The sequence below is a fragment of the Terrapene carolina genome, unplaced genomic scaffold (genome assembly GCF_002925995.2).
Source record: "Terrapene carolina triunguis isolate 2854851 unplaced genomic scaffold, T_m_triunguis-2.0 Scaffold67, whole genome shotgun sequence".
Classification (NCBI taxonomy): domain Eukaryota; kingdom Metazoa; phylum Chordata; order Testudines; family Emydidae; genus Terrapene; species Terrapene triunguis.
Window position 1 is genome coordinate 8,913,373 of NW_020664418.1, and position 12,920 is coordinate 8,926,292.

The following is a 12,920-nucleotide window of genomic DNA, read 5'->3' on the forward strand; positions in this document are numbered from 1 at the left end:
CCCCCCCCGCTCCTTGTCCCCTGACTGCCCCCTCCTGGGACCCCTGCTCCTAACTGCCCTCCAGAACCCCACCCCCTACCTAAGCCTCCCTGTTCCTTATCCCCTAACTGCCCCCTCCTAAGACCCCCCCAAAACTGCCCCCCAGGACCCTACCCCCTACCTGTACCCTGACTGCCCAAAACCTTATCCACACCCTCCCCCAGAAAGCCCCCCCCGAACTCCCGACCCCCCCCGTCTCTTGACTGCCCCATCCAAAACCTCCCTGCCCCTTCTCCGACCCCCCCTGGCCCCCTTGTTGTTGGCCTTCACCTAATGTCTCTGTGAGCTTGCTCAGGAACGACCTGAGCCGTTCGTCCCGGCACGCTCGTCCTGGCAGGCGGGCTGGCAGGGGAGGAGGAGCGGGGGAGGAGCTCCAGACTGCCGTAGGCGATCTGCGAATGCAGGGAGGGAGGGAGTGATCTCTCCTGCAGGGGAAGCGAAGGAGGGGCTCTCTCTGGCTGTCGGAGCCTCATGTAAGTGGCACCATCCGGCCGGCTGCCCTGTTAGCCGCGCGCGCTCTGCATGGGGGGAGGGGAAGTCCGGACATTTACAAATTCCCCCCGGATGCTATTTTTAGCTCAAAAATCTGGACATGTCCGGGGGAATCCGGACGAATGGTAACCCTACTGAACCACACCTGGCCTCAGAGCCTGGTCAGTTGCACTTCCCTGTTGCTCTTATTTGTATTACAAGAAGCATCCTAGCAGCCCCAACCAAGAGGAGGCCCCCATTGTGCAAGGCGCTGTACAGACAGGTGGTAAGAGACAGGTCCTGCTTTGGACAGCATCAACACATCACCCTGAAACTTACTATAGTAGCGCCTGGCGTGCCCACTCGAAATCAGTCCCGTCGGGCTGGATTCTGTAGAGCCACCTATTAAGAGACTGTCCCTGGCCCAAAGAGCTCCCAAGATAGACTGGGTGGGAAGGAAACAGAGAGTAAATGACTTGTCCGACATCACAAAGCGGGTCAGTGGCAGAGGCAGAACAGCTGTGCCAGTGCTCCAGCCACCAGCCCGTGCTGCCTCTTGCTGACCAAAGCCATCTGGTTCTCCTGCCCTGGCCCCATGCTGTTGGGTTCTGCTCTGCATGTTTATAGTGCCTCCCTCATGGCTAAAACACCCTCTTCTCCTCAGTATTCAAACAGCAAAGCATCCCATCCTTTCTCTACTAGCTGGCATCTTTGAGGGCCTGGGCCCTGGAAGGGGTGGGGTTCTCTGCCCCAGTGAGCGCTCCCGGAGGCAGTCTGCAGGCACACAGCCCCCGCCAACACTCTATTCATAGTACCCAAGGCTCTAGCTCAGCTGGCTGGTGGGCAGGAAGGCAGACCCCTGGCTCCACTCTGCTCCCTTTGGGAAGGCTAGCAGTGCTGTCTGGATCCCGGCTCTTGGGGCGTTCTGTCTCCCGACCAAATACCATCAGGCAATGAGAATATTGTCAGCTGCAAGCAATGGGCATGCCCTGGTCCAGGCAGTGTTGTGGTCTAGTGGTTAGAGCAGGGGCCTAGGAAAGTATGTCCCTCACTCTGTGGGTGTGGAATATGGTCTAGCTACCAAAGCAGGAATGCGGATCTGATCTTCCACTTAGACAGGAGTAAAGCAGGAGTCATTATGCTGAAGTCAGTGGGGTTACCACAGTGTAAGGCTGGGGTCAGGGAGCAGAGAACCCAGCTCTGGGAGTCAGGACTCCTGGTGGGGCAGTTTATTCCTGGCTGTGGCAGGAAGTGCGGTTTGGCTGTTTGAACCAGACACTGGGAATCAGGAAGCCACAGTGCTATCCCTGTCTCCATTATGAGCCCATTGTATGGACCGTTAGCATTCTGTGCCTCAGTTTCCCCATATCCTGGGTAGTGTGGTAGTGCCTAGAGAGCCCAGCCTGGCCAGATCCCCATTGTGCTTGGTGCTATCCAGACATTAGAGGGATAATGCTCCCCTAGCTCAGAGGCTGCTGAGGGGGGGGTTCAGTGTGAGCAGGAGTGAGGGTGGAACTTTAGCCTGGCCTCTGCCTCCTGGCCCCACACCCACCATCCCAGCTGAAAGCCAATGAGCTTGGTGGGATCTGGAAAGGCTACGAAGTCTCCCGGACCAGCTGTGTTCTTTGTAGGCCCCTGTCCCGGGGTGAAGCTGCTCCCCAGGGTAGAAGCTGCTGGGGTATGTGAGCACCAATCTTTTCTCCCTGGCCGCCTGTCCCTGGCATGATGGCTGTGTGTGAAATCTCTATAGTGGGGTAAATAACTGTATTCCAAGTGAGATGTAGTTATTAACCACGACTCAGCTGGTGCCAGCGACACCTCCAGTGCATCCCAAGGGGACCCAGGAAATAAATTACCCACTTACGGGATGTAATTGGTGAGGGATTAAAAATCAATAGGAAGGAGAGTGCGAGCAAGCCGCCTGCGCCTAGCCGCAATGCATTGCTCAGTGAAGGAGAAATCCCACGTAGGTAGGCGATCGCTCCTCTCCAGCCCTGAATGTCCAGCATCTCCCACCTACTCCATCCCCTTGCTGTCTCCAGACCTCCTTGTGGGTGTCTTTAATGAAAGGGCCCTTGACCTCTCCTGAATATACTGTGATGACAACCAGCTGGCAAAGAACTCAGCCTGACCACACCATGTGCCAGATCTGACCCTTGGGCTGCGCAATCCCAGAGGCTGCCGTGCAGTCCTGGCCGTGACTGCTGAGTCCAGACTGGGGTTTAAGTAGACTAGGTGGTAGAGGCTGTGAGTCAGTCTGGGAACTCAGGAGAACTACGTGGTCTGTCTGTGTTCAGCACAGCTGCCTCGGTATTGTATTCATTAGTTGAGTCCTGTCTCTTCTCTGCCATTGCGCTGGAGTACCAGGAAATAAGCCGCTGGCCCCTCTAAGCTGGTGTCCCACGACTGGCCATAGTGGAGCAGAGCATTTGGCCATCACATCCAGTATCCAATCCCGCCAGGCACATCAATTCAGCCTGTCTCCAATACCTGCTGCTTCAGAAGACGTCAACATTTAAAAACCCCACCAGCCAATTGTGTGCTCTGCACACGGAGGGCAAATTCCTTGCTGACCCATGGGCAGGCCAGCTGCTGCCCTTAAGCATGAGAATGGATTCCCTCTATCTGCCACACGTAATTAGACATGTGGTTCATTGGTGGCAGACACCAGGACCCTGTCTAGGAATGCAGGGCTTTTCTGCTGGATCACCCTAGGATGAGGCTTGAAAACCCTGCAATAGTCTGGGTCATGCTGGGCAGTGCCAGCGGGTAGCTCCAGTCAGAAAATCAAGGGGAAGGAGTGTGTCTGTGCCAAAGGGGACGAGGGACCTGGACTGAGGAGGTCCTGCAGGGAAAGCAGGGAGGAAGGTTGGGCTGAGGGGACAACATGTTGCCTCCAGGGAGGTGTAGTCCAGCCCGGGGGGCATGAGGCAGCTGAACAGCAATGCCCATGGGGCACAGCATCAGCATTTCCAATGGAAATATTTGGGGTTTTCCTGCTCATAGCATTGCTGCTCCATGTCGCCTTCTCCAGAGAACAACAGACAGAGACAAAGGGAAGTTTTTTTCCCATTTTAAAAAGTTCTAGCCTTCCCATTGGCTCTTTTGGTCAGGTGCCCACTCTCTTTCCTTTACCTGGGGAATTTTGTTAACGCTTTACAGGTAAAGTAAGCAGAGAATAGCCACCAAGAGGGATTTTACAGCTAACTGGCTGGCTGGGTGTTCATAAAAGGGAGCTCCCCCCAACACTTCATTTATCACAACGCCCCCCAAATCACAGATGGTGCTGGCCAGCCTGGTTCAGGTCGGGTCCACACCGGCTGGGATTTCTTCCTAGCGGTTTAGGAAACAGAGTTAATAAGATACATGCACCTCTAATTTTACTAATAATTACATGAAGAACTAAGCAGTACTTTTTACATTTCAAGGACTACAATGACTTAGAATTCAGGGACATTTTTACCTAGCTGATTCTGGGAAACCTTCACAGGAAAGTGCATCAGCCAATTTGTTAGAGGCTCCTGAAATGCGTTGTATTTTAAAATCAAAGTCTTGGAGAGCTAAACTCCACCGAAGAAGTTTTTTGTTAGTTTCTTTGACTTTGTAAAGCCACTTCAGTGCAGCATGGTCAGTCTGCAGGTGGAACCACCGTCCCCAAATGTATGGGTGTAGCTTCTCCAGAGCATACACAATGGCATAACATTCTTTTTCTGAGACTGACCAGTGGCTTTCCTTCTCAGAAAGTTTTTTGCTGAGAAACAAGACAGGATGGAATTGTTGATCTGGTCCTTCCTGCATTAAAACTGCTCCCACACCATGCTCGGACTCATCTGTGGTTACGACGAACGGTTGGTTGAAGTCCGGGGCCCTCAGTACAGGGTCAGACGTAAGGGCCGCCTTAAGCTGGTTAAAGGCTTTCTGACACTTCTCAGTACACTGAACTGCATTTGGTTGTTTTTTTTCCTGGTTAGGTCAGTCAGTGGGGAGGCAATTTGGCTGTAGTTTGGTACAAATCGTCGGTAATACCCGCCCAAGCCCAAGAAGGATTGAACCTGCTTCTTTGACTTAGGGACAGGCCAATTTTGGATAGCATTTACCTTAGCCTGTAGTGGGTTGATAGTACCTTGACCCACCTGGTGTCCAAGGTACGTTACCCTGTTTAGGCCTATTTGACACTTTTTGGCCTAAATGGTTAATCCTGCCTCCTCTATGCGCTGGAAGACAGCTTGGAGGTGTTCCAGGTTTTCTGCCCATGAATCTGAAAATATGGCCACATCGTCGAGGCAGGCGACTGCAAATTCCCCTACTCCAGCCAGAAGGTTATCTACCAATCTCTGGAAGGTGGCGGGTGCATTTCGCAGTCCGAAAGGGAGCACATTAAATTCATACAGCCCTACATGGGTGATGAAGGCTGATCTTTCCTTGGCTGGGTCTTCTAGTGGCACACGCCAGTACCCCTTAGTTAAGTCTAAGGTGGAGATGAACTGGGCACGTCCCAGTTTCTCCAATAGCTCATTTGTGTGTGGCATTGGATAGTTTTCTGGGCAAGTTACAGAATTTAGTTTACGGTAGCCCACACAAAAGCAGATTTCCCCATCTGGTTTGGGAACCAGAACCTCTGGAGAGGCCCATGCACTCTCAGAGTGGCGGATTACACCCATCTGTAACATGTCCTTGATCTCCCTTTCTATTGCGGTTTTGGCTTGAGGAGCCATCCAGTAGGGTTGGGCTCTAATTGGGCAAGCATTACCTGTGTCAATGGAGTGGTACGCCCGTTCTGTCCGTCCTGGGGTGACTGAAAACATTGGCACGAAGCTGGTGCACAGCTCCTGGATTTACTGTCGTTGCTTACGCCCAAGAGTCATGGAAAGGCTCACCTCTTCCACGCCACCGTTGCTTTTTCCATCATAGTAGACTCCTAATTACCGCTATGAGGTAATTAACAGCTCCCAGGCGCTCCCCTGCCATGACACTTCCATTTATTGGCCTGGAGTGCTTTCCAGGACCATGACTTGGTCACCTACTCTGAAGGAATGCTCTCTGGCATGTTTATCATACCAGGCCTTTTGCTCTTGTTGAGCATCCTGTAGGTTTTCTCGAGCAAGGGCGAGAGAGTTTTTGAGGGTGTTTTGCAGGTTGGTTACAAAGTCCAAAATGTTTGTTCCTGGAGAAGATGTAAACCCCTCCCATTGCTGCTTTACCAACTGTAATGGCCCCTTAACTTCGTGGCCATAATCGAGTTCAAAAGGTGAAAATCCCAAACTGGGATGTGGTACAGAGCAACTGCTGCAACACTAGGTCCCAGTCATTGGAGTGCTCATTCATGAATTTACATATCATGGCTCCCGAAGTCCCATTAAACTTTACCACTAGGCCATTTGTTTGATGGTGGTAAGGGGTGGCAACCAAGTGGTTTACCCCATGAGCTTCTCAAAGACATTTCATGGTCCCTGCCAGGAAGTTAGTTCCCGTATCTGTCAGGATGTGAGAGGGCCAACCTACCCTGTCAAAAATGTCTGTCAATGCCTGGCTCATTCTTTTAGCCCTGGTGTCGCTTAGAGCTACTGTTTCCGGCCATTGGGTTGCAAAATCCATGAGTCAGTATGTACAGCTTTCCTCTGGGTGTCTTCTTAGGGAAAGGTCCTAGAATACCCACAGCTACTCGCTGAAATGGGACCTCAATGATGGGGAGTAGCTGGAGAGGGGCCTTGACCTGATCTTGGGGCTATCCCACCCTCTGGCACACCTCAAAAGACTGGACATAGGTAGAAATGTCCTTGCCCATTCCCTCCCAGTGGAATGACTTCCCCAAATGGTCCTTGGTCCTGTTCACCCCAGCATGGCCACTAGGGTGATTATGGGCTAAGCTCAAGAGCTTTTCCCTATACTTAGTTGGAACTACCAACTGTCTCTGAGGATGCCAGTCCTCCTTGTGCCCACCAGAAAGAGTCTCTTTGTATAAGAGTCCTCCTTCTATTACAAACCTGAACCTGTTAGAAGAGCTGATAGGTGGTGGGTCGCTCCGTGCCACCATCCAAGCTCCCTTGAGTCTCTCATCTGCTTCCTGCGCTGCCTGGAGCTGTTCCCTTGATGCTGGAGACATTAGTTCCTTGATGGGTTGTGGACTTGGGCTTGGTCCCACTGGAAGCGAAGCAGGTGACGGGGTTGTTTCCGTTGACTGTGAACCGCTCTCTGCTGGTGCACTAGGTGGTATTTCAGCCTCCGGTTGAGCCTCTTGCGCCGATCTAGCTGCAGGTTCAGGCTCTGTGGCGCCCTTTGGTGCTGGCTTCCCTGACTCTGGTGGGGTTGCAAGCACGGGCTCTGGTGCTGACTGCTCCGCCAGTTCCGATTCTTGGGCTGGTTCTGGCTGGGTCCCAGGAACTGGATCTACAACTGCTGCCATAGACTCTGGTCTGGAGTCTCGTTCCACCACCTCTGGCTGGGTTCCTGTAGGAGGCTCAGGAATGGAGCTAGGTGTGGAGGCCTGTTTAGTCTGGCTGTGGGTGACCATCCCCACCCTTTTTGTTAGCCTCACATGATTGGCTAAGTCTTCTCCCAGCTGCATGGGAATGGGATAATCCTCATAGACTGCAAAAGTCCATATCCCTGACCAGCCCTTGTACTGGACAGGCAACTTGGCTGTAGGCAAGTTAAAAGAGTTGGCCTTAAAGGGTTGCACCATCACTTGGGCCTCTGGGTTGATAAATTTGGAGTCCACCAGGGATTGGTGGATAGCTGACACCTGTGCTCCAATGTCTCTCCACGCAGTAATCTTCCTCCCGCCCACACTCACAGTTTCCCTTCGCTCTGGGGGTATTTGTGAGGCATCTGGGCCTGAAGGCTCTTGGTGGGACTCCAGGGTGATGAGGTGTAGTCGGCTGGTGCTCTTGGGGCAGTTGGCCTTCACATGCCCCAGATCATTACATTTAAAGCATTGCGCAACTGACTGTGGGCTGGAGCAAGGTGGGTGGTTGGAGAGTGGGGTGGTGGGACGAGAGGGCATCTGGGGTTTCCCTGGCTGTGTGGAGGGCTCATCCTTGCGAAGTGGGGCTTTGGGCTGACCCCGATGGTGGGTTGTCGCCTCGGGTTGCCTCTTCTGGTATTCACACCAACTGCTACTAGCTTTCTTCTTCTCCACCACCTCCACCCATTTGGTTTCGATCTCCCCCGCCTCTATTACCATTTTGGGCTTTCCAGCTAGGATGTACCTTTCTATTTCCTCAGGAACCCTCTAAGAACTGCTCCATTTGCATTAGGAGAGACAGATCTTCCAGAGATTTAACACTTGCTCCTGATATCCAGGCATCCCAATTTTTTACAATATGGTAGGCGTGTCGGGAAAATGCCACATCTGGTTTCCACCTTAGGGCTCTGAACCGCCAACGGGCATGCTCGGGTGTTAGACCCATTCTAATTCTGGCCTTTTGTTTAAAAAGGTCGTACTTGTTCATGTGTTCTTTAGGCATTTCAGCTGCCACCTCTGCTAAGGGTCCACTGAGTTGTGGCCTCAGCTCCACCATACCTTCCTCTTCCAACCCTAATATTCTGTGATTCTATATACTGGTCTATAGGGGTGTTGTACCCAAGGCAAGCCCTTTCGAAATTTTCTAAGAAGGCCTTTGTACCTTGTATGTGGGGAATTTCTTGGAATGGGGAGCAGTATCTGGAGAAGGACTGTTAGGGTTACCTGGTGGACCCAGCTTAGCCCTTTCCAGCTCTAAGCACTTCAGCTCTAACTCCACCTCCAAGCGCTTCACCTGCATTTCCGCCTCCCAGCGCTTCGCCTCTCTTTCTGTTTCCGCCTCCAAGCGCTTCACCTGTCTCCTCTCCTCTGCTTCCAACTCCAAGCGCTTCGCCTCTCTTTTGTCCTCCACTTCCAAGCACATCATCTGTAGGAAGAAATCCCTGTCTTCCGCAGTCAGAACTTGGTCTGGGTTAAGGGCATCCCTCCAGCTTGTCACCTGGATCTTGGTCGGGGGAGAGCTGACCCTTCCCTCCTGGGAAGTTCCCAGTCCCCCATCCCCTCCCTTCATTTCCGTCATGGAGCTGAATGTCTGGGCTTGATCTGGGTCTGTCTTCTCCGTGGCGTTCCGCTTTGGGAAGACTGGTTGCTCTAGGGTTTCCATGCCCGACCTCAACCTCATGCACAGTAGGCTGCCCTACTCTAGCCTAACTATTTCATTGCCACGAAGCTAGAAAATAAAATAAAAATAAATTGCTTGTTGGACTCCCTGGCTTTGCAGACTAATCCTTTGGCGTGCTTGTTCCCCCTCAGGCAGCAAAGAAAAGAAAAGAAAAGAAAAGAAAAGAAAAGAAAAGAAAAGAAACTCCCTGGCTTTCAAGGAGCCAAAAGGAAAAATGTGTCCTTTTAAAATCCTGAGGTCTGTGCTTCTGGTTCAAAATGATCCCACCGCTCTGCCACCATGTCAAGGTTGAATCCCCACTCTGTCACTCCGAGTGCAGAAGGTGGGGGCCTGCAAGGATTGTAAAATTAATACTTGCCCCTCCAGGCTTGTATTAAACTCCCAAGGTTACAGCTTTTCTCTGACCTTGGCTTGGTAAACGCTGCCACCACCCAAATGCAAAAAAAACCCCTTTGAATCCAGGAAGGAGCACTTGGGAATGCCTCTTTGTGGGGTACCCTCAAGCCCTTTCACCCCCCTCCGGGGAAGAGCTGAGAAAGAAAACAAAGGAAATTAGCTGTGGCTACCGGCTATTCAAACAACATTCATAAACCTCTTAGGACACCAAAAATCCAATCCTGTTCTTAAAAAAGGTAAATGTTATTAGAAACATGCCTGTCCCTTCTCTGCACCCCACTCACAGTTGTTGTCCTTGGTCAGGGCAGACCCAGAGTTCAGAGGTGCATCAGCAGAGTTCACCTCCCACCCTAGATGGAAAGGTAAGAAGGCACCTTACTCATACCACTTCCCAGGCACTCACTTGTCTCTCCTCTCCATAAGCTGCCCAGTCACCTAGCCTCTCTAGAGGGCACTGCTCCAGTCCTCTCCACCAGCCACCCGACCAGCCAATCACAGAGCCACTGGGATGTTTTCAGGTCACATCACTTAACACAGCTGTCAGTGATTTCATCTGTTAGTGAGGTAACCTTTTACAGTAAAGACACTATCCCAAAGCAGGTCTAAGACTCAGACTTGCAGTATGTAACAAGACTCTTATTTGAGTCTAAATTAGCTCTGTTACTACACAGTACAGAAAGAAAGGATGAAATGATGCCTAGAACCCACAGGTAGGCCCCCCCCAAGTACACATCCCAGCACCAACCCCCCACTCTCAACTCATTGGGCTTTGGAACCCATGTCCCCTGCTTAGCAAGTGCTATTCAGTTGAGGTTGAGTCCCTCAATCAGGACATGCCAAGCACAGTTCTGCTACCCTCGATTCACACAACAAGGATAACAGCCCTTTATTACTCCTGCCCCAATAACAAGGAGACTGGAGGTCCAACACCAGCCAAAAGTGACCATTTGGGCAAGCAATCCCATCATGCTGAGCCCCTAGGCAGGGTGGGTGTGTCCATGCAAACAAGATAAGCTCCTCTTCCACTGTCTCTGGGCACCACACCACCCATGACGAGCGTCCTGGGGCAGGCCACGCCTCCCTGCTCATAGCCCCAACAGGAGGCATGGGACTGGCCTGCCCCCCGAAGCAACCCCTTCACTTCCAGCCCAGCCCTTGGAAGGACGCAGTGCCCAGGCCTAGCTCCTGAGCTGTGCGTTCCCAAAGGCAATGCTGCAGCTGCAGCCCTGTGGGTTTCTGTGTTGATTATAAAATCACTATTCAAAGGCGACTTCCCCGTGCTCCTCTGAATGGTGATCTGCAGGAATCTGGCTAATAGCCCTGATCAGTCTCTCTATGGCATTTATCTGGCCCCCATCACCATGGCATCCGAGCACCTCCCAGTTGTTAATATATTTATCCTCACAGCATCCCTGTGCGGTAGGACAGTGCTACTATCCCCATTATACAGTTTGGGAACAGGTATAGAGAGGCTAATGGACTTGGCCAAGGTTCCACAGGAACTATGTGGCAGAGTTGAGCATTGAATCTAGTTCTCCCAAGTCCTAGGCTAGCACCCTAGCCAATAACTAGGGTCTTGTCTGGATTAAGGTAGGGTGTGAATTTAAAGAAGAATACATGGCCTCTCTCATTCCAGACTATGTATTCCTTTTTCCAAATTAGCTTAATCCACTTTGGAAGTGGGTTGAACCAGAAAGCGCACCAGGAGTTATTCTAAAGTAAGTAATTCCTCTTTAAATTCACACCCTACCTAAATCCAGAATAACTCTCTTGTATAGATGAGCCCAAACAGGGCCCAGACAGCAATCCTAGGGATCCGAGGACAGACAGAGGAGTAAAATCTAGAGAGTGAAGCTGAGGCATGGAGCTGTCAGCAAAATTTACACCAAGCTGAATCCTACAGCTCAATAGAAGCCCAGCTTTTATCGAAATGGTTTATGTTTAACTAGACAATATATGAGCCCTGTTCACTTAACTAATTTTCCTGGTGCCGTAACTGACAAAGCATTAATCGTCCCCTGCCATTATTTATTTATTTTCTCTGGCCATGCTGTGACAGGACACCTTATTTTTTTTGTCAAATGCCATTAGCCTCGGCACAGGCATACAGGCTGCAGAAGACAGATGCTGGTAATAATCATGAAATTCTCATTATTTACCATCACTTCCATCGTGTTTCAGTTATTTATGTCCCGTGGGCACGGCCAGAGACTGTGGGTTATTCTGATAGTCAATCATAAAAATACAATTGTTGTTAATAGTCGCTCTGTCTCTCTTCGTTTCGCTGGCTCACCCTCCTCTGCCCCACAGACACATTCCGCCTCACCCCGCATGCTCTGCCTCTGGTTTGTGGGAACGAGTGTGGTCATGTGGATTGGGAAGGGATAAAGTACCGGAGAAAGACAGGCCCCAGGCCAAGTTCCCCAGTGTTCTGAGATCTACCAGCTCTCCTCTTCCTGACCCACAGCTCCCTGTGGCTCCAGATCCTGGGCTCCCACACGCAGCCCTGGCAATGCACCTCTGTCCTGCTACTTCCCCAGCTGTTCCAGCCTTGGGCTCCATGCAGCTCTGCTGATGCCTCTCAGTCCTGATCTGCAGCCAAACCTGCTATTCCAGCCCTGAATTCCCACCCACCCAGCTCTGCTGGTGCCCCTCAATCCCAGCCTACAGCCACCTCTGCTGCTCCAGTCAGGGGACCCAACCAGGCTGCACCATTTTGGAGCACTTCAGACTGCTCCCTGCTGGGGCCCTTTTGTGATCACTAGGATCAGACCAACAACCTGATTTTCACTGTGGCCCAAGACACAAACCCCAGGTCTCCCTGGGTGACCACGAAACATTCCATGGTCTCCTCTGCTTTAAAGTGGAATTGAATTCAGGGATGGCTCATTGGCCTTGGAGCTTCAGCAAAGCTGATGCAGTCCTCACACCACCATGCACACTGTCCTTGCCAACGTTCCCGGTCCCCCTAGAGGAAGGGTAGGGGTGAGGGATTCACTTCCACGGGCCGTGCACAGGATGGCCTCTCCACTGCGACTGCCAACAGATACTAACTAGGGACAACTGTGTTAGCTTTGGCCCCGCGGGGTACCTCCCTTGCAGGAAAGGCACTGCGACCCATTTCCATGGAGGACTCTAGGGAGGGTTGAAATGTGGATTCTCCAGGCTGCAGGAAATTGCGACATTTACAAATTTCCCTTTGTCCCGAATTGGAATGAAAAGTTGAAATTTTAAAAATTTCCTGGGAAACAACATTTCTGAAAAATTCTGCTTCAGGAACCTCAAAACCACCTTTTTGCATGCCTCATTTTGACTTTATCCTTTCGGCAGGGATGCCAGAACAGAGTGGGCCAGGGGACCATGGTCCCATCACTTTTTACCAGCCATAAGGGCAAGCAACGGGGGGGTAGCGGGTAGAAAGGAGTAAATGGGAGGTGGGGCCTTGGGGTAAGGGGCAGTGTGGGGGCAGGGCCTCAGGGGAAGAGGCAGCAAATGGGGCGGGGCCAAGCTTTGGGCACCATAGCTGTTAGTCTCTAGCACTATATGGACCCACCGGTTTGATTGCAATTAAGATGCCAGAAATATTTCCATTCACAATGAAATCAGCACTAGGAAAGGGTTGGCTCTTTTATTTGAATCCATTTTGTAAGGGATTATTTGCAGTTATGCATGTCTTGATCATGCTAATGATATCTCCTGCGTCAGGACATAAGGGATTCACTGGGGCATTAGGAAGAATTCACCCCAGTATTGCTGGTGGAAAATAGTGCAACTGAGCATTTGCCCACTAGAAAATGCCATTTCATCAAAATCGAAACTTTCACAGAGAATTTGTCAATTTTGATTACATTTAATTTAGAAAAAAATCAA

At 51.3% G+C, this 12,920-nt stretch overlaps 1 protein-coding gene across 50 annotated transcripts in view; it reads left to right on the forward strand.

Annotated features, from left to right (window-relative positions):
- Nucleotides 1-12,920, forward strand: part of CELF6 (CUGBP Elav-like family member 6) — a 211,276-nt gene that overhangs the window by 147,565 nt on the left and 50,791 nt on the right. For 25 of the 50 annotated variants that reach the window (XM_026648515.1, XM_026648514.1, XM_026648534.1 and 22 more), the window contains exon 5: nucleotides 1,039-1,056. The exons of the other annotated variants lie outside the window; for them this stretch is intronic. In XM_026648515.1, the coding sequence (XP_026504300.1) occupies nucleotides 1,039-1,056 (18 nt within the window). The remainder of the gene's footprint in view (nucleotides 1-1,038; nucleotides 1,057-12,920) is intronic. 50 annotated transcript variants of the gene reach the window in all.